The 22,802-nt window shown below is 41.1% G+C and overlaps 1 protein-coding gene across 11 annotated transcripts in view; it reads left to right on the forward strand.

Annotated features, from left to right (window-relative positions):
- The window catches only part of THSD7B (thrombospondin type 1 domain containing 7B), a 646,019-nt gene that overhangs the window by 546,455 nt on the left and 76,762 nt on the right, over positions 1-22,802 (forward strand). For all 11 annotated transcript variants that reach the window (XM_081005543.1, XM_081005546.1, XM_081005545.1 and 8 more), the window contains one exon: positions 7,992-8,170. In XM_081005543.1, coding sequence (XP_080861669.1) covers positions 7,992-8,170 — 179 coding nt within the window. The remainder of the gene's footprint in view (positions 1-7,991; positions 8,171-22,802) is intronic.

The raw sequence follows: 22,802 nt of genomic DNA on the forward strand, positions 1-22,802 counted from the left end.
CCTGAAATGGCAATCATTTTGTCATACCTGCAAACTGCTGTTGCAGTCAATGGGATGCAGCTGCCTGGAACACACATCTGCAGAGCAGCTGTTTGAGCTGTTACAAATCACATTGTTAAAGCAATCCATAGATAGGTGCAGGTGGAAATGTGTCAGTCTAGATATAAAGGAACACAGTTGGTCCCCAACTGAGACTTTGAAAAGAAAAAGGAAGTTCACCAAGAAAATTCTCGACTTGCTTGTTTGCTTGAGGATTAACCTTAATTAACACCGGCAGTACTCCCCTGCCCCCTGCTCTGGACCCTTCTCTAGATCTTTCCTTCTTTTGCTGTAATTGTGGGAATTTGCCTCCTGCAGAATGAAAATGTCACAAATTGGCCTCTGCTGAGCCACTGAAATAACTGGCATTGTTGATATGTGTCTAAACACAGCTGCATCACACAGAGAGAATGAAGACTTGTGCTTGGAAACAAGCTCTCTGGGTAATTCTGGTTTAAAGCTATTATCCATTTCTTGGGACATTGTTTAGGACTGAAACAGTGAAATGCAGGCCTCCTCAAGGTCACTTCCTCAAAATAGAAGCTTCATCCCTTGCAACCTTGGAAACTGTAGCTTAAGTACAGGTGCATGAAGCATACACTGAGAACATAGGCAGAGGCTACAACTGCTGACAGCTTGTTCTGTTTCCAGGATTTTTCACCCAGGGGCATAGCAATAGCGCTGTCCACTGAGGTGTGCTGGCCCAGGCCCTTTCCCTCACAGTCCCTTAAGGGGACCCATCCCATGTGACTAAGAAACTTGCCAGATCCCCCGGCACCAGTTGTAAGGTGCGTCAAACAGTTGTGACAAATAAATAAACAGCCCTGCAAGTGCAACAGAATAAGTATACATATATACAGAATTAGTATGGATAAGGTAAAAACAACAACCCAGGAACGAGATGACCAGTTATATCCTGATTAAGATTCCTTCCTTACCTTGACAAGCAGCAGCTAATCTGGGTCCATAGCAGTCACAATAGTAGCTTAAGACTTAGTTAGCACCGTGTGAAATGGTAGGTAGGTCTGAATAGGCAAGAAACACAATGCCTGTGCCTTTGGAAGGCCTACCCTTGTATACTTAATGAGTGGACCACCCTACCTAATGAGCAAGCGTATGCCTACCAGCCATTCCAGGTCAACCTTCGCCCACTCCCTTCCAGCCACTTGGTGACTGGCCGGGAGAGGAACTGAGAGCCAGGCAGTCCTCTGTGGCTGCAGCAGCCAGGCATGCAGCTCACGTTTTGTCTTTGCCTCCATCATTATGTCACAGATACAAAGTGTCTAGTGTCATTGGGAATCTGGGGTTAGTATTCAGTGACACTTTGGCCAGAAGGATGCAGACCCTGTCGTTCACTTCCTCTAAATCCAGCGCTCCAAAAAGGATCATTTCAGGGGTTAGCAAATTGCCTCTTTGCCCCTGTGAGGTATGGGAATCTTGCTGATAAAAAGGTAAAGGTAAAGGGACCCCTAATACCAATTCACCACGTCACAGAATATGCTGCTGTTTTTGTCCTATCACTGTCAACTAGAACTATCAATACACTTGACATTTGTGCAATGCTGTTTTAGAGTGTCATCAGTTAATTAATCAGTGCTGATTATTTATTTATACTTCAAGCGTTTCTCCCACATCACAATAAGCTAAGTGCAAGATAGAAAAAAGAAGTGAGCCTGCATGTATGCCTTGATAACGTGTTGGAGAAAGGCTATTCCAGGTCTCATGATGTTGTTCAAATGAAAAGCACTGAGACAGAGGGAATTTCATACGATTCTGGCACATAGCCATAGCTCTTGTATTGCAACCATGCCCTGGTGTCCTGAGGGCAGAAGGCCTTGTTGCCTATTAACATAAATATTATTTGCATATGCAAAACCAATGAATCTGGTGGGGCTTTCTAGCCTCCATTGTTATACACCTTTCATGTTTTGTTTCAAGAAAACAGTGTTTTTATTTGGTCTGCTTCCAGGGAAATCATCCTTGTCATTGTCACTGACACCTGAAATCCACACAAGAAATCCATTCAAAAGACCTTGAATTCTGTGAGGCACCTTTAGGCTTTCTTTCCAAGTACTACAGCTGTTAAAAGTTTGTTAATTAAAATGGTGAAATATGTTAGGAGTAGATGCAAATGAGATTAAAACTAATTAGATTTGACGTGCATCTGCTTCAAAAGCAGCCTGCATTAGAAGATTTTGTTTCCTAAACCATCTCCTACCTTCACACAGTTGCATTAAGATTCATATATTCTGTGCAAATATAATGCACCAAGCAAAGTAAAGATGAGCCAAGAAACAGTTCCAGAAATGCCACTGGTTTCTATAAAATGCAGATTGTATACCTTCATTCATTACATTCTTTGACTACAGAAAGCTGTTTTTCTCAATCTTTTTCTTAGGCCTGAAACCATAGATTTTACTTTATTTTTGGCTTATGTATCTGAAAAGGAGAAATAATGTGTCCATGTGCACTATTGTGCCACTCATCAGCCCCTCACTGTGTTCAGTATAAATGTTTGTGCTTGTTTTCAATGTATTTGATTGCTCTTCTGCCTTGGGCTTCACAGTCCAATGAAAGCACTGATGGGTAGGAAAACTATCTACTCATATACTGAGCAAGACATTTACTTAATAAACTTGAGCAGCTAATGCTTTTAAAAAGCAGCTAATAAAGACTCTGGGCAAAATAGTGTTGGAGACAACCCTTATGCACCCAACCAGTCCTCTCTCATATGCAAACACAAAACCACAGACTCAGTTTGGGTCCTATGTACATAGTCTCACCCCATTTTTGTTGTTTCTTTCCCACCTTGCACCCACTAAATTTATACTCTACCTTTCTACCCAACAGTGCTAACAACAATCATGCAAATACAATAAAATACAGCTAAAAATCAATAACAGGCTAAGTAAAAAAATCTGCTAAATCTCTTCAGATTTTTCAATACATACTTGTACTCTTTAAGTAGAGAGGGTCTAGGTGCATCTGCTGATAACAGATGTATTCCTACACAGTAACTGGTGACAGAGTAACATGCAAGCCTAGAAAGGAATTGGGGTGGGTGGGGGAGTAACCTTATTGCCTGCAAAACATAAGTGTGTGGTTGAGAGTACTTAACTATGAAATCTATTCCCCCCTCCAAAAAAAATCAACACAATTATTCACTGTGGACCCTGAACCAACATTAGCTTTGCTGCATTATAAGTAGTTGGTGCAAACAGAGCTACTAATATTGTGGAGTGTGTTGCTAAATGCTGTTGCAGTTGAACAGACTGAAGCACTAGAAACCATCCAAATAGTTACATTTCATAGTTACTTAACTTACAGAGATAAAAGCCCTCTTCCAGTTATGGGGCAGCATACAAATGCCATCACTAAAGGACATAGGCAATTTTATTTTTTTTAAATGGCAGTAAGGGTCCCAAGAACATAGTCTGATGGTACATGATGCAGCCCCTTTGGAGTTAAGCAGGTCTGAGTTGGCCAGTCCCTGGGCAGGCAATCGCTGTTGGCACTGTCCACAATACCCAGGACCTAGCACTGCTTCAGAGCTTTGTGGTAGAAAATGGCAGCTGCCAACTTGCCCCCCTCCCCAAATGGTACAGAGTGTATAAAGAAAATTCTGCAAAGCAGCCTTTTACTGGGGGGATGAAAACAAAAAGCTCAAACATTCCCAGAAATTATCTTCTGAAAATTTTTGGCTCAACTCTCATATTGTCCAATACAGTGGTACCTTGGATTACATACGCTTCAGGTTACAGACTCCGCTAACCCAGAAATAGTGATTCAGGTTAAGAACTTTGCTTCAGGGTGAGAACAGAAATCGTGCTCCGGCGGCGCAGCAGCAGCAGGAGGCCCCATTAGCTAAAGTGGTACTTCAGGTTAAGAACAGTTTCAGGTTAAGAACCGACCTCCAGGACGAATTAAGTACGTAACCAGAGGTACCACTGTATGTAGGTTGTCCATAAGACCCTAAGCTTCTAAATCCTTCCTGAAGCTTAATTGATTTTGCCTCCATTAATCTGCCTAGACAAGGCATTTTACATTTCTATGGAAGGTCCACTATTATCCAGGCTCACAAACAATAAGAAACCAAAGAATCATATTGCACCAGAGTTTATATAAAGAGCTCCATTGCTAACTCAAGACATGTTGCTCCCTGAGGGAAAGGATAAGATGGTGCATTTCCATGTACAGAACCCAATTAGACTGGAAGTTGACTCTTACTTCGAACACCAGTGATACAACAGATCCCTCCACTACACCTGAGGGCAGAAAGCTAGCTCAGAGCGATGTAGGCTGCATGGCACACCAGGCACTGTCTTCCCCCAAGCACCTACCACCTGAGGCAGCTGTCTTAGTTTGCCTAATGGTAGGGCTGGTCCTAACAAGCTTTTTTCCCCCTTTTAATTTATTCTAACTTACTTTTCTTCAGTGAAAGCTGAAAAGCAGACAATCACACAAGATATTTTTTTGACCTTCTGTTATTTATAATGCATAATCACAAAGTGCACATGAAATCCGATTGAATCTACTGATGGTGGGTGTAAGGGAACTGCTGATAAATAATAGAGAGCAGTGATACTGCCTAATCTAAATGGATTTGGAGACGTAAGTGGCTATGATGAAGCATTTGTCTGCAAAGTAACAAACCAAATTAGTGTACATTTTAAATTAAACCATTATGCAGCTTGGGGGAAGAGCTGCAATAAAGAGCTATTATGGAAAAAATGTTAAAGCTATCAGTCTGTTGTCAAACTGCAGTGCAAAAGGTTAACAAAATGCAGATTTGAAACAAAAAAAGAGGAAAGGAAACGATACTACTAATCTTTGTATTTATTGTTTTTACCCTTGTCTGCAAAATTGATTTCATTGCAGCTTAGCTATTCAGGCAGTTTCAACTGGCTGTGGGTATTTTACTAATATAGTTCTGGGATAAGAAAAGTTGGCTTTACTATAAGCAATTTTAATGTAAAAGCCAACAAATCATACTGCCAAATGGTTTTATAGCTTAAGCCTGGAACTCAGCCTCTTACATTCGATGTAATAGAGCCGTGTGATCAATTTTGTCATTTGGGGATGAATCTAGTTCAGTTGACCTTGGAAGCTTGTGGGTCCCCCCCTTAATTTTGAGAGATTGGGGGCACTCAAGAACTTGAGTGGTGACATGAGACAGAATTGTTGCAGCGTCCAGATCAAGTGATAAAGCTGAGGCAATCAAGCAGGTCTTGGCAGCAAAAGAAATAGCAAGTGATTTCAAGCATATTTTAAAAATGGTGATTCAGTGATTGAAAATAGTTTACTTGCAGGTGGTCCTACAATGAGCACCATGTTAGTCAGGATTTTCCTGGAACTTTTCTTTTTCTTTTTGTCATGAGCTAGAAAGAAGCTTGTCTCATCAGCAGCATAACCAGATGAAACAGAAATCTTAAATTTCAGCATGGGGATGATTCTTACCAAAGTTGAAAGGTTCTCACTTAAGGACACAAGAAGAGTTCAGTAGGATCACACCAAAGGCCCATCTAGTCCAGCATTCTGTTTCTCACAGTGGCCTATGGAAAGCCTACAGGCATGACATGAGGTCAATAACCCTCTTCTGCTGTGATTCTCCAGCAACTGGTATTCTGAGGCTTATTGCCTCTGATTCTGGAAGTTCGGGTTTTGTATTTTATTTTTCTTACCCCAGTGTGCATCACTTTAAACTTATACATCAGGTTTCATTGGCCCATTTAATTGGCCCAATAACCCAGTCTGGAGTTTATCTTGAAGCTGATTGCAGTTCCTTTCAGTGCAAGACTTTATTGCAATAATACACTGAATTTTAAAAGCATTTCTTTGGGTTCCCTTTTCAGCTCTTATTATAACTTCAACTGTGTCAATGCAGGCTAAAGCAGCCTTACCAAACCTAGATACTCTCCAGATGCTTTAGACTACATTCCTAGCCAATGCCTATGCTGGCTGATGATGATGGGAGTTGTAATCCAAAATGTCAGTTGGGAAAGCTGGGCTAAACTACCAGCTTTGATTGTGAGAAGGGGTTTGTCCCTTTGCCATACTTGCATACTGCATAGGCCTCCTCTAATTGTTGATAGCAATAGTCATTGAGTGAGCTGGTTCAGGCATCAAGCCAAAATTAAACCAGGATTTAAAAAATTATTATTATTATTATTATTATTATTATTATTTAAAAAAACCCACACTTAAACCACAGGCCACCTCACAGACGATCAAAAACATTCTGGCTTGTTTGTGAGAGTTTGGCTTGTTTCCCCCTGCCTACTTCCTGCCTTTTTCATATTTCATGAAAACCTTTGCAGTATCCTACCACTGGCACTGCATCACTGCATCACCATATCTCCTTCCCATTGGCTAGCTGCAAAATCAAGGGTATGGAAATCTTCCTGGCATTCTTTGCCAGCTCTTGTCAACAGCTGGTTGTTGCTACAAGATCTTGGCGTTTCTTGAACCTTTCCTTCCACTGCTCATCTTTATCCTCCAATCACTCTTAACATTGCACTGTAACATAATTTCTTCCCTGTTATATAGCACCCACACCACCCCCCCCCATGAATGCTTGCTATGTGAATGTATCTCGGGGAGGAGGGAGTCACAATCTAACTTCATTGCAAACTGCAAAAAACAAAAACATGGAGAGGGGAGAGACTCGTTTTCTTTCACAGGCGAGATTCTGTGCCCCACAACTTGACACTTTTCTCCTGAGGGAAAGAGATGAAGGGTTGGACTACAGTGTGTGTGCATATATATAGGTTTACGGAATGTCCCAAGGGAAATTATTGTAGAGGTGCTGCTGCTCCAGCTAACATCACATCACCACCTATCTCACCCCATCTCCTATCTGTCTTTCGTGTGCTGGGGCTTCCAATATGATTTGAACTCTCCCTCCCCTTCTACTGTTTAGAATTCAGCTTTGGGGCTTTCTGGAATGCTTAGAATGCAGCCTGGCCACAAGCCCCACTAAGCCTAATGGAATTTACTTCAGAGTAAACATGCACTGGATTGTGATGTAATGTGGATAGGGGAGGGAAGAAATGAAGACAACAGAAATGGTGCTTTGAAGCCAAGGCAGGGAGGAGAGAATCCCTCAAATGGCTGCTTATGGGGAGGAAACCTAAGATAAATTTGTCGATAGGGGGATCAGCATATACATTAAATAACTTATCAAGTTGGCTGTTCAGCGGAGGTATTTGTCTTGCTCTTAAAACATTTTTAGGAGCCCCATGCTCACGTGCACAGGCATGACTTGTAAAATTTTAACAACAGGCTTTTAAACTTTTATTTTATTTAAAAATAACTAAAGTGAAAGCTAGTCCTCATGGAGAACAGCCTCTTTAACTTTCCTCCAGATGTTCATCTCCACTCTGTGCCCTGGCTGTGTAAGGAAGGCAAGTCGGGGTGGGGAAAGGTTTTTGTCTCCAGACAGACTTAGCAGTGGTGTCATCTTCAGTGACATGTCTAGTGGTAGCAGCTGAGCATGGAGAGTAGTTCAACTTTTCAGTCACTGTTCGCTAGCATTTCAGGCTTGAAGGACAAACAAATAAACCACACTTAAACTGTAATTTTAAAAACTTTCCAGGTTCAAACATAATGCTAAATCATAGTTAAGGTCAGTAAGCTATGGCTTATTTTTGCTAACAAATCAGTAGGCCGAGTATGCACATAATGTGAAACCATAGTTTATCAATTTAAGGTTTATTTAAACCGTAGTTTAGTGTTATGTACGAACCAGACCAATGTGAAGAACCAGTGAGTTGACAGAAATATAGGACTCCTAAGCAGAAATCACTTGTTTGAAATGCCCAACCCTCCTAGTTCCCATGTAACTTTCCAGATACACCATTCCAAGACAGATGACCTTCAGACTATTAATTAGATAAATATCTCAGTGTTAAGATAATTTTCACTGTTCTGTCTTTCCTACATTTTTATTTTAGGTTATGTTGAACAGCCTTGTATGGTACCTTGTCCATTTGATTGCAAATTAAGTGACTGGTCTAGTTGGGCCCCTTGCAGTTCGTCTTGTGGAACAGGAGTGAAAATCCGGTCCAAGTGGCTTAAGGAGAAGCCTTACAATGGAGGACGTCCATGTCCAAAACTGGATCCTAAGAATCAGGTGAGGTATATAAAGAAACCAGTAGGACACTTTTACAGTGTATCAGATACATTTAGGGCATTCTCTGGATGATATAAACAAGACAGCTTCCCTTTAGTAAATATACTCCCTTCCCTGGTCATACTTTTTCCTAGGAATACATATTGATACAGCCTTTCATGTTTATTTCAGTGTTCCTTCCTTATTCTCAAAAATACTCCAGTCTCTTTGGCACTGTGAGTAAATATTTATATCTTGTTTCCGCTGTATCTCACAAATCACTAATAACAGAGTGCAATCAGCGAGACTCACTTAAAATAGTCTGTGAAGATTGATTCTTTGAACCTATTCTTCATTATTTCCCTCCCCCCGACGAATTCAATTCCACTCTGTTCTAATAAGTTTCTATCTGACAATTACAAGGTAATTTTCTAGTGTATACTCTTATTAGGAGAAAACACAGATATAACTGAGAATATTCAGATGGAAAATTAGGAGTAAAATATTTTTCAATTAATGTTGCAATTTAATGTAATAAAGGAACTTGGCAGTTAATGCAGACAGGAGAATGTATGGGCTCATACAATTAAAAATGTTTAATGCTTTTAAAGTCTATTGAAAGAAACTCAGTATCCTACTCTTTGTGCTGGTTATTTCTAAAGAAGATATGTTAGTATTTCCTTCATTTCATCTTTTCTGTTTCTAATACAAGCATACTCAGGAAAGTCACTTGTGGAACTTTGACTATAGTGTGCAGGTTATCCTAACATTAAGAAAGCAAAGAAAGTAAGAAAAGTGATCTAATATTACTACAGATGCTGGAAATAAGCAACATGGAACACATTGTGACTTACTACTGCACTGTGTTCATTCTACCTCTGGTCATGGTTTCGCTTTGGTATTGCTTTGCACAAAATAAGAGTTGCTTGCATGGGACACACTTTTACACAACCTATTTAAAAGCAAGGTGCAATTCAAATAGCCTTTATTTCTTAGGCTTGGTTCATGCTGCACCCTAGCAGGTAGTTAAGATGAAGAATCCTACTTACTGGAATTCAAGCTGAATACCCTGGGTTAGGGGCTTTAACTCCGATATTTTCCCCACAGTAGTTTGTATACACGACAGGGTGCTGCAGTGAACCTGAAGCTTGTGACCTCTCCCCCCCCCCCATGCAGAGAACTGTTGGTGTGAATTATGCACATACGTTCTGGTTGCACAATTTGTCCATTGTGGAAGAGGTGCAGGCAGATCACAAAAGCAAGGCCTTGTTCTTTATGCACAAACATACTTTGAACCCTGGTTCATCACAGAAATTTGGGGGAAGGTATGTCAATTTCGAGGCTCACTTTTGCATTCAAGGTTATATCCAATGCTTCTCCTACTCAGAGCAGACCCACTGAAGTTAATAGTCCTAACTACTTTAGGTTCGTTAGTTTCAACATGTCTTCTTCTTCTTTGGCAATCACTTGTACCCAAGTAAGATTGCCTTCCATGAACACGGTCTTAACAGTGTCCATAGGTGACCGCAGAGGCCAATTCTGGAGCCACACGTCCTTCCACAATGGGGACATAGGTTTCCGGACAGGAGTTAATCATGGTGAGGGTTTGCCAAGCATGCCTTCCTCTTAGCACGTATCTCCCTTTCATTCTATTCTCCAGTTGGCGTGCTCGCAGGCCAATGTTTCCCAATTGTCGGTGTTTATACTACATTTTTTTTTAGATTTGCCTTGAGACAGTCTTTAAACTCTTTTGTTGACCACCAGCATTACGCTTTCCATTTTTAAGTTTGGAATAGAGTAGTTACTTTGGAAGACAATAATCAGGCATCCGAACAACATGACCAGTCCAACAAAGTTGATGTTGAAGAATTATTTCTTCAACACTGGTGATCTTTGCTTCTTCTAGTACACTGACATTAGTTTGCCTGTCTTCCCAAGTGATATGTAAAATTTTTCAGAGACACCATTGATGGAATCTTTTGAGGAGATGGAGATGGTGTTTACACATGGGCCATGTTTCACAAGCATATAGTAAGATTAGTATAGTAAGATATAGTACAATATAGTACAATAGCTAGCATACAGTAAAGTTGGTAGTACAATACCAACCCTCAGCGAAGCACAGTTTAGGCAACTGTCTAGGCAACTCTAGCAGTCTAAATGCTGAGCTAAATGATCAGCCAAGCTAGAAAACTAGCTTTCTGTCTCAGTGGCAAGTGAATAGAACAGGAACACAACTCTCTGCCACCTAAAGTGAGGGGAGAGACATTGTCACACCTCCACCATTTCTTTTTCTCTTCCCTTTGCCACTGTCTGGTCTCCCTCTTCTTCCCCTCCCAGCTGCTGCTTCTGTCACTGCTGCACCTCAGCCCTCATCCTGGCCCACTTATATTTGTTTGGTTTTGCCTCTGCAGTGGCCACAATGCCAGTGAGCTTTCCTCCTCTATTCTGGCTTGGTTCACTTTGAGAAAGGACTAAGGGAGAAGGCCATGCCTAACAACAGACATTCCTGGCAAGGTGGCTAGGCGACTTCTTCTTGGGCACAGCACCTAGAAGCTTTGTTTAAAGTTAGATAAAATTGTCAAGTTACTTGAAAGTAACTTTAATGTTTCACCTAACCTGCTGCTCACATCCTTTCTCAGAGCATGCCAGGATGGGGAGCGGGGAATGGTGGTAGTCCTGCAGACACCTCTCATCCATGCAAAGATTCTGTAGGTCCACCTGGACTGGCAGCAAGACAAGAGAGCAGTGTCCCAGAGGAAACCAGTTCCTCCAACACACACATGCTTGCTGCCTGAAACAATAGTGTGAAATTGCTTTGTGATTGGGCCACCCCTGCAAATGAATATAATGTGAGGTACGGCCAACACATTTTATTCAAACCCTGCTTTGAAAAGCTGGATTCAAATTGGCCTTAATGTTATTTGCAATCTTACCATTTTCTACAGCTAGGTTTAGACAAAGTTTTGAAGTTTCTTATTGCTTTCTTACATATTAACATACATAAGCAATAGTTCAATAGAAACAGAGCCCAAGGAAATATGATGATACTCAATAAGATAAATAACGCCCATATCTCAGTAATTTCCCTTATAAATCTGGGAGATCACCTAACAGGTAAAATGAAATTCCACTGTAAATAATGCACAGATGATAAGCTTGAGGAAGATATAGTAAGGCACATCATCCACAAACATGGCAGAATATTTATGTCAAAATTCAAACACATTTTTTTTGTCAGCTTTCTAATTTCAAAATTGGTTTAGCACCTCTTTGAATGGAATTCTTAAATTTAATGGTAGATAAACTTCATGGGAAACTATGAGACAGACACAATAGTGTTCTGTATGTCTTCATCTAGACCAATGAGACACATGAAGATTTATTTCTGTTTTGGAATCGTGTCTGTGGATAGCAAATTCTGATATTTTCCAGATTGCCATTAGATTCTATTGCTACCCAAAGAGTAGGAAACACAATAGCATAATGAATACCATTTCTTATTTTCTGTCGGGATGCACATATTGGCTTCGAAGTGCAACAGAGGAATAATGTTGACAACTGGATTTTATAAATTGTGTTGATACTTATATTGTGCACTGCTTTAGAAAGCTGAGACCAGCTTAAATGAAGATGCTAGTGATCTTCACCCAGACACTGATCAACTCCACACTTCCTTAGCTTCACCTTTCCTTCAGAGATAGGTACTTTTAGACCAGGGTAGCTAAAGCCAGGTTGTGCAGGTCTTGTTGGACTCCAGCTCCCATCAGTCTTGGCCACTGGCTGGGCAGGCTGGGGCTGATGGGAGTTGGAACCCCTTTGGAAGGTAGCACATTGGCTACCGCATCCTAATCCATTCACATTCATCAAGAATGTATACATAGACAGAGTGTTCTACTATACTTTAAGTCTATAAACTCTGGTACTATCCTCAACAGGGACGTGGGTGGCGCTGTGGTCTAAACCACAGAGCCTAGGGCTTGCTGATCAGAAGGTTGGCGGTTCAAATCCCCGCGACAGGGTGAGCACCCGTTGCTTGGTCCCTGCTCCTGCCAACCTAGCAGTTTGAAAACACGTCAAGTGCAAGTAGATAAATAGGTACCGCTCCGGTGTGCTGCTCTGGTTTGCCAGAAGCAGCTTAGTCATGCTGGCCACATGACCCGGAAGCTGTACACCAGCTCCCTCGGCCAGTAAAGCAAGATGAGCACCGCAACCCCAGAGTCGTCCATGACTGGACCTAATGGTCAGAGGTCCCTTTACCTTTACCTTTACTATCCTCAACAGAGAGAGCAAACAATTATTTACCCCCTTTATGTCTTTTAAAGGTTTGAAAAGTGAAATATGTTTCCTTTTTGGGATACTCTAGACTTGGCATTCACTAATTAAAAGATGTGCCCCTATGAAGAGTTTGTGCAATAGTGTTGCAAATTCCTAGTAGTGCTTATATTGGCATGGAGGCTATCTCCACATGATTCAGAAGAAAAACTTGTAATGCAGCCCTCCCTTAAGCTTATTTTCTGAAGGCTTACTGTAGTTTGACTGTAGGTGCAGATGTCACAAGACTACTGCCACCCTCAGCTGCTAGGGTTGGCTTGCCTGATGGTGAGAGGCTCAGCAGGTGCAAAGCTAGCAGGAGGGAGAAGGAAGCTGTAGGCGGTGAGAGGACTGAAGTCTCTCCTCTTACCTTCTCTCTCTCTTGTTTACCTCCTTTCCACAAACAGCAGTCTCTTGGGTGTTAGTTGTGGGTTCTGCAACTATATTCAATTATCCCCATGTCTGTTGCTTGCTTCTCCCCCTCTGCACTGCAGCACTTGGGGGGGGGGGGAATCAGTTCCATAATGGATGAAATTTTCTTCTATTTTTAATAAATTTCTACAAAATTAGAAAGGCAACTAGAGAGGGTCAAACTGCCTGAAAGGGAAAAAAAAATATCATTTCACCTTAGTCACTGAAGTTCAATTAGTTTGGAGCAGTATTTTTAATAAACAAGTTTGGTCCCTGCCAAATCTCTAGTGGACAGTGTGGCATGTTGCTAGACTTGCATAGCTTGGGTGTCATAAATCAGCATGACAACAGCTAACACTGAGGTTGAACTTATTCTAATGTCTTTGTCTAGGGAACAAAGGAGCACAGTAGGATTGATGCCTTTGTTGCCCTTTGGCAGCAGGTTTAGATCCTTCCCCTCCCCCTTAACTTTTCCAAACTATACTAAGAAACTTCTTAAATTATCTACATGTCCATTGTAAATATTCACATTGCTGTACTTGCTGGCTTCCCCGGGTGTTACATTGTCACTTGCGATGCAGCGCCAGCATGCTTTTCCCCCCTCAAGGTGAGAAAGAGGAACCACCAGGGAAGTTTTAATATGTTGTCTTTATTCACATAAATGAATGTATCTCTCTGGAGGAGACCTGAGGGGACTTGCTGCCCAGATCTGCAGCCCAGTGTCTAATAAACAGGTCGTCAGTGTAGTGACTGCCAGATGTTGTTGGGCTACAACTCTTATTGATCATGCTGTCCAGTGCTGATAGGAGTTGTCTGATAACATACGGAAGCCATATTAGCTACTCCAGTCCTATAATTTCATTGAGTTACCAGTAATCAGAGTCCTCTGTTATGCAGGCACCTTTGTCCCCATGATGGAACAGGGGAGGTGAGATGTACAAGCTGAGCTGGATCAGGTTGCCCAAGTTCCATGCCCTCTTTTCCTCTTTTCTCCTCTATAAATCTCCCTAGAGCAGGCTTAGGGCACTTTCAGATGACTTGCTTATTGAGCATTAATACTGATTTGTTTGCAAAGAGATTAGACAGCATTGGCCATTTAATGGAGGCTGGATGATGTTACATCAAAGCAATTGTTATCCCACACTTTCCCAATTCCTTTTCTAATGGCAAAAACTTCAATTTTTGTGTGTGGAAGCAGCTCTGTTGTGCAAGCCACTTACTCAGCTATAATTATGCAGCCTGAATTTGCTGGTGTGCAATTGAATCCCACCTGAAACTAACAACATTCAGGAAGTGAGACAATCTTCATTCAGGTTTGTCCAAGCCAAGCAGCATCCCTCAGGCCATTGCAGTGCCATGGTATATATAGGCTGAAGGGGATAGTGAGGAGCCCACTTGCTACCATAAAACATTTACCACATGGCCATTCACTGTCTTCCTGCTCTTTTCCACTTATGAGGCCAGAGGCAGCGATGCCATGGAACATCTCCTCCATGAGCTCATCCAGTTTTGTCCCACTGCTTTCCCCCAGGAAAACCCAATCTTTACTGCTGAATTGGATCAAATGTCAACCAGGTTTTTCTCAGATTGATGTTTGCTCCGATTCAGCACGAAAGAGTGGTTTTCCAGGGAAAACTGCTCATACTCAAGCTTTTTAGGCACAGGACAAGGGGAAATGTAGACAATCCCAGAGTTAGAACTAGAGTAGGGGTGACAGTAAGTAAAATACCCATATAGCTTGATTAAGAGATGGATCTTCATGCTATTAGAAGAAGCTATGAAGAAGCTTGGTCAATGCTTATTGAAGTGACTATCTTATGTGGAAGGAAGTCCCACCGTGCTCAGCAGAACTCACTCGCATATAGAGTGTGCACAGGACTGTGCATTTCAGCTCATTATATGATGTCTCAAAATAGTCACTGGTAGCCTTGCTTTAAGCCTTGTGTCTTGCTGCTGAAGTCATGTGTGATGTATTGATATTCTGTACAGACAGAACTTCACTTAATTTGCTTTTACTGGGAGAGAGGTAACAGAGAAGGAGAGAAACTCAGGAACTATTATGTGGCAGGTAATAGTGACACGCACGGCCGTGCTGCTAAAGATTTTGCCATGTTATCTATAATAATAAATTCCAGCTTTGGATTCTGCTGCCATATGATTTTACACTGAGCTTCTTTCTCTTTGAGCATATGGCAACATTAGTGGGGAATCCATAACTATACTCTGGTGTCCCATCATCTTTGTGAAAACTGCATTGCAATGTTTTCTCTCCGTAAATAAAGCACGCTGAAGTAGGCTATCCCTGGCATAAAGGGGGTGGGAGGGGACATAACAATTTAATGATGGAGACATCAACAAGAAAATTTTGGGTTGCATTCAGTGCAGCACTAAGGCTTTGGTTCTATAAGCACAAGGATTTCTCCTGCATGATGGAACATTCTCCTCCTCTCCTCCCTCCTGAACTGCTAAATCTGTTCTGTGAATCCACTTGGTGCCCTTATAGAAAGCATCCAGCAATGCATATTTTGCAGATTTAGAAGGCTGCAAGGGGGGGGGGGGATTTGGCAAGAATGTCCTTCCCTTTTCCTGCAATAGTGGATGCCTCTGCTGAGCTAAAAGCCCTTCTGTGAGTGCATCTGAACCCCACCCAATAGCAATCATGTATAGGTGGAGCATCATGCATGCCAATCTGTCCAATATATTTCTCTTAATCCACTTTGGTGATGGTCTAATAAAAGTCAGAGTTTAAGTGCTCTTTATGCCTTGTCTTGAGATCTCACACTATGATGAGTGAGAACTAACAGGCATGGCTCCTCAAGCAGCCGAGTATATGAATGTGACATATTTCTAAGTTGTCAGCATTAGACAGAGGATCTCATTAAAAGTTTAGAGCCCAATCCCAATTATAGCTCAGAGTAGTTGTCAAATGTCATAGCCATGTCTGAGGTGTCCAGGAAATAATTTCTCTGTAAGAGAAGAGGTAATTTGGTGTCATAATGGCCAGGAATTCATTGCACGCAATAATATTGAGACCTTTCACTGCCTTTTCTTGTTCTGCATACCTGAGCTTATGGAATGTCACTAAAGGTTTTCAGTGCACTGAACTTTCTCTCTAGTTAAAATCATTTGTGGGTGTGGCAAGGTGAGAGAAGAATCCTCATTTATTTCTCCAGCATTCTTCTGACTACAATTAAGGACAGGTGATGACATGCATAAGACATCTATTGTCCACTGTCTTGAAAATGCAGGGCCTTTGTATTTTCTCAAACAGGAGGGGGAAAGCCCGCATATGCTATAGTGTGCCTTGAGCATTTTACTGCACAGAAGGGACAAAGAAGCCCTCCTGGATTGGGGCCCACACATCCGATTTCTAAGTGTAAGGGAACTGTTCAAGGTCTGCTTACCCTGGTACGACACTGTGATACTACAGGGATGTCTGTCCGTAACTGAGAGGGTGTGGGGGACCTAAACCCCTTTTTTGTCAGAATCTAGACTATAATAGGTTATTTTAAAAAAACCATCTGATTGACAATTTGTTTATTAACTGCTTTCCTTACTAAAGTGGCCCACAGTGACTTACAAAAATAGTATAAACACTAAAACTAAACGTCACACATATTTCTTAAAATTGAAGGTTAGAAACTGGGCAGCCGATCAGAGTTGCGTCCCTGTTTTTGTCATAGCTCCCCAGAACATATTCATTCTTTTCAAGGTTGCCCACACAGTGCAAATAGCTGTGAAACATATCTCATCCCTATCCATAACACTATAATATACTTACGGTGCAATCCTATGCACGCCGATTCCAAAGTTCAATGAGTCCCAGGTAAGTGTCTTTAGGATTCCAGCCTTAATGAATTTCAAACATTGTACAGATACACACATAAAGGCATAAAATTATGTTATAATTTGATCTCATAAGTCCTCTCCAAAGGATATGTCACTTGCTGTTGTTTCTAGGCCTAGATTGCGGTAAATACAGCACCTGACAAATGCCTCCTCATATATTACTTTGGGATGCTATTCACAGGCAGATTAGTTTTTTATTTGTTTTATTTGATGTTTTCCCATCAGCTAATAACAGTTACTAAATCTGGACAGCAAACAGAGGATTTATATAATTTGGAATGCGTACCTAGAGGAAGTAAACATCGGATAATGGTTACTTCAACAGCAAGAAGACCAATAGGCATTCATTAGAAAAACCTAATGGAAGAATTAGCTATAATTCAGAGCATCTCAGTGGGAAAGTCTGAAAACTGTGTATACAAAAGCAGGTATTAAGACAACCAGTCTGCAAATAAGCCAAAGAAAATTGGCTTCATAAGACTGTATTGCATGCAGTTTTGAAGAAAATGAATTTACTAGAAAATATTATGCCATTTCAAAAGAATAATCACAACAGTTAAGGATTGATGTGTGAGTGTATGTGCATCTCTGTTTGTTTCATTGTGTGTATATATAGGTACAGAAGGAGATGTGATAGACAATCAACAGTGCAAACATAGCATAGTTTTGCCTGGAATCCTGAGATTCTTGGCTTCATTTTAATGACAAAGCAAGGTTGGAAGATCTGGAAAAAACATTGGCAGTCCTGAGTAAAGTCTTACTAACCAGAGTGACTTCTTACCAGGTCAGAGCAAATTGTGACATCAAGACAAATGCAGCCCACCAACCATTTATTTTTGTGTTCCACCAGGACTTGCACTCTGTTCTGTTTGCAGTCCCGGAGAGATGGCAAAAACAGAAGGTCTCTGATAAGGTGGACCACAGGCATACTAGTTCTGCCCCCCTCAAATAAACGCTTTTATGACTTTCAGGCTTTGAGTGGTTTTCAACTAAGTTTTAGTCAGAGTAGATCCATTGAAATCTGACCACATGACTAGGTTAGGTCAACTAACATTAGTCTCGGATGTGTCAGAAGGTAAGTTCTTATTACCTGTGATCTAACACATCAGTATTGTAGTTTGTGAAAGGCTTTTCCCAAAGCAGCAGGATTAGCTTACTTGGCTTAACTGAAAAGCTTAGTTATGATGCTTGTGTGAACTGTAATATTTTGTCTTGCCAAATATTAGATCACACAGTTAGGCAGGCAATTGCAAGTCTTTTTATGTGTTTACATATATATTACTTTGTGTGTGTGTGTGTGTGTGTGTGAGAGAGAGAGAGAGAGAGAGAGAGAGATTTTCACGCAGAATGTTGAAGATTGTTAGTTGCCTTGAGTATCTTAGTAGTTATTGCTCAATTTGTGACCATGCATATGTTACCATATTCACGTTTGATGCTATTTTCCCCCTCTCTTTTTCCTCTATATTTTAAATGTTAACATCTTATTTTTGGGTGATGTGTAACTGACCACCCTGCTTCAAAATTTCAAAAGATATAGGCTGCTGTTTGCAGATATCTCAAGGACAATTCATTGTGGAACGTGTTCCACTGCAGGGTTTCTGGGACTCCATTCAACCATGAACACTTTGGAAGCATCTCCACCATCAAAAGAGAGCTAAGCCCCACTGCACACACTCAGTCTCTTGCAGGCTCTTGCATTTGGAACGTGGCCTAGATCTCTCAAATGTATTGTAGGATAATATGCACACAGTGGGCTGTAGATGCCTCCTTGAGATTCTGCCAAGCTGCCTGTCTGTGCAGATACGTACTTTCATAGTGCAATAAATAACAATATAACATGGTAATTTTTGAGGCTGGCGTAACTATTTTGATCAGACTTTGCACAGCTTGTGACCATGTAGCTCAATCAGTCATGCAGCCTCTCAGGTTCTCAGTAAGCCCCACAGTCTCTGGAGTAATACTAGGGCAGACAGCAAAATCAAGAGCCTTAATGAGGTGCCAGGTAGGCTGCCATATGCTGTCAATGGGCTGCATTCAACTTAATGGGTCTCTTAGCCACACAGACTTGATTTAGCTATATGTACATGGGAAGCTGCCTTGTTGTTGTTTAGTTGTTTAGTCGTGTCCGACTCTTCGTGACCCCACAGACCAGAGCACGCCAGACACTCCTGTTTTCCACTGCATCCCGCAGCATGGGCAAACTCATGTTCGTAGCTTCGAGAACACTGTCCAACCATCTCGTCCCCTGTTGTCCCCTTCTCCTTGTGCCCTCAATCTTTCCCAACATCAGGGTCTTTTCCAGGGAGTCTTCTCTTCTCATAAGGTGGCCAAAGTATTGGAGCCTCAGTTTCAGGATCTGTCCTTCCAGTGAGCACTCAGGGCTGATTTCCTTAAGAATGGATAGATTTGATCTTCTTGCAATCCACGGGACTCTCAAGAAGCTGCCTTATAATGAATCAAATGGTTGGTTCACTAGTGCAGCTCTCCAAACTCTCTGGCTAAGACCTTTCACAAGTTGCAGTCATTTAAGTGGAGACGGCAGGGTCTGAAGCTAGGGCCACATGCATGCACACTGCCACTGACCTAGATTAGCACCCATTAATTCACATTATGCTAGTTATCTAATTTAATGTCATATTGGACTCAAGTGTAAATCATTGTAGCAGAGTATCTTAAAATGTTTTCCCTTAGTGTGCTTATTTTAATGAGAAAACACGAGCCTTAAACCATTTCATAATTAAGCAAATCCCAAATCTTCTGAAATCTCTTCTGTCCTGTCCCAGATAGCTATACTGATGGAGGACCAAGGAGGCCACTGTTCTGGCCTCCTGAAACATAATTGTATTCACCAAGCAGGTGCTGCATTAGCTTGAAATACCTTGGCCGTAATGCTATAATCAATAACCTATGTGGATTTTGTAATAAACTGTTAAATGAGCTTGAGTAGATAACAAAATAGAGATCTGGGCAGATGGTATTAATGGGAATAACAAGTAAAAGTTCTTTTGCAATTACATGGTCTAAAGTCAGTGAAAACTGTTTCTTCAATTAACACTTCCAATCAACCTCATATTAAATTCAGTTAATTAAAACTTTTAGTAATCCTCACACAAAAGAGGTTAGCACCATAGCTCGAAGACACAAAGCTGGATGTTCTATGAGGTGCAAGAAATGATATTATTATGGGGGAGTACAGGACCCTTAAAAAATTAAACAGTACTTTGTTATTTTTTGTATGTCACTTTAAGAAAAGTGTATAGACTTGTTCTTTCAATGTTTGAATTGTCATTTATTGGTATCTTCAATGTCCCCGAGGAAGACACACCTTTGAGATGTCTCTATTGATGCACATAATTTATTTAGGCATGTCAAATTGACAGTGTTGCCAGAGACCATCAGTTCATTCCTATACAGTTTCCAATATAGTGCAATGTGTGATGGAAGCAGGAGAGTCCCCTTTCCCCCTTTCCCCTTTAAAGGAATTGCTATACCTTTTCTCCCAATGTACACTATTTCCATTTCATTATCTAATTTATTTACATTTTTTCAGATTGCTTTAAAACTCCTTGCCATGCTTTGCCTAAATCACAACAGTTACCTTTGCTAAAGGCAAAAGCAAGGAAGAAATTGTAACACTTCACTGTATCCTCCTTATCAAAAAGAGCACCTTTCATTTGCAAGATTTACCCCCCCCCCACAAAAAAAAGTCATCTATGCACCTACCTCTTTAATTGTGATTGAGTGAGAGACCAAACAGGCAGAATAAGTGAAGGATATAGCACAACCCATGTATTACATTGACATATTTGTTATATAGACTATAAAGAGGACTGATTCCTCCTCCCACTAGTTACCTGGGGCTGCCCTATAACCAGGATGGGGAACCAGTGTAGGATTCATTTGCCATCAACCCAAGCCAACATGGCTGATAGGAGCTGTAGTCCAAAAGTATCTGGAGGGCCACAGGTCCCTCACCTGCATTTTATAATGCAAAATTTGGACATTGTTATTTGGGAAATGCCATAGCTGCATGAAACCATCAACATCCTGATCCAGCAAGGGAGATTACCATATGAAAATTGGGCTTTGCAATGTGCATGTGGATCTGAACATCTTTGTTCAGGTCTATTGAACCGTTTGGGTGCTATTGCTGAAGTGCATTCCTATCGAGAGCCACAAATTGACCACAGCACCTGTGTGCCTGCTCTGTCTGCTGTCCAAGTACTAATAGTTGATGGGCAACTTCAAAGCCCCTGCTCTACCTTTCTCATGCTTCTTTGCCTGGATTCCTTCCAGCAGCTATTCAAATCAAGGGTTGTCCTCTGTAAAGTTGTACATATGGGCATCCTAGTTTCCTGCTTGCCTAATCCCAATGTCAAAGTGATTACTTCCCACACCAGTTTCCCAGCGGCTGAGGCAATGCTGGCATGGAAAGGGGTCGTTTTGTTTGCTCCTCTCACTTGACTTTATATTACTGTATAACCTGTACCTAGACTGTCACACTTCGGACTAAAATTCTCTCCAGAAATCTTTATTTGTAGGGAGAAGCATTCAGCCATGTGAGTCATCCACCTATAACCTGAAGTTGTGCAGTCAAGATTCCTGTTTAGCACTTCATCTCCCACATGTGAGAAATAGATTGGTTGTCTTGTTAACTCATACCGGCACCTTCTGAGCCTTTGTCTGCTTACTCAGAAGTAAGTGCCATGAAGATCAGTAGAACTTCCTCCCTCATTAGTAGGTTTAGTACTGCTGTGCTAATATAAGAATGCAACAAAAAAAGAATTGCCAGCAAAAAAAACCCCACCACCTTTTGACACTTTGACAGCTTACAGATTCACACTGGAATATTGTTATCTTTTTCATGATACAATCGCCTGCAATGTCATCACAGCATAGGGTGAGCTGAGGGGGGTTGAGCTCACAATGCGCCCTCTGCAAGATGCTACTTAATGTGTTTTATAAAATGCACTGATGATATATATGCCAGTGATTTCTAATGAACCTAAGTTGGTCAACATGAGTAATTGCCTTTATACCAACACCAAAAAAACCACATTATTTCTGTTTTCATTGCAGACAGTAAAGAGGGCAATTAACTCTATATTTTTAGAATCAGGAATCTAATATTTTATATATGCAATGGTTGCTCTCAAACTGAATTGCTTCAATTAATTTGCCATATAATAATTTTTATTTCTGACATTGATACAGTTTGACATTAAATACGCTTTTCTGGTTTCATAGCTTTTAATCTACATCCCCTTCCTGTTTATATTATTGCTGTTGGATTTGACTTCTAAAACCTAAACATTTGTAAATTGGGAGCCAATCTAAAATTGCTGCAAGACACATAGTATGCCCTCCACTACCTATACCACTCATCATAGAATTGTAGCATTGGAAGGGACCATGCAGGTCATCTTTTGCCCAGTGTGGGGCATGAACCCACGACCCTGAAATTAAAAGTCTCAGGCTCTACCAACTGAGCTATTATGTAGGTGTGGAATCATGCCCCTGAATGCTACCCCACTTCAAAGTCTTCTTGTGCGAGCAATGCAAGCACATTAGGGGAAAGAGTCCTCAGTCCTGCTGAATATTTGCATTCCACAGAATTTAAGTATGTTCACCTGAGATCAGCTGGACTTCCCTCAGTGTGTTAAGGACTGCAGCAAGTAGCTGCCATCCTGGAGCTGCTTGCGGCCACAAATGTCCTAGTGATTACAATGGGAACTAGGGACATATAACTCTGAACATGACTGAAACCCTAAGAGTACAATCTAGCATATTTAAGGTTCCATTGATGAGATTTAAACGGATCTAATTGTGCACTAGATAGCACCCTCTGGGCAGCATCAATCACATAGCTTGCTCTGTCACCACCATTCATTTCATAACTCCCCAGTGCTTAGTGGATTATTCCTTGAACGTTTTAAAGAGCTGATTTCTGGCAAAACATGAAGATGGGAGAGCAGCCTTTACCGTTTTGACAATATCAAGGAACTTAGTTTCTTATTTTCAAACCTGGATGTATAATTAATTCCGCATAATGGTACTTATTATAAATTTAATGGAAGCT

This window comes from Podarcis pityusensis (assembly GCF_964106645.2).
Source record: "Podarcis pityusensis genome assembly, chromosome: 1".
Classification (NCBI taxonomy): domain Eukaryota; kingdom Metazoa; phylum Chordata; class Lepidosauria; order Squamata; family Lacertidae; genus Podarcis; species Podarcis pityusensis.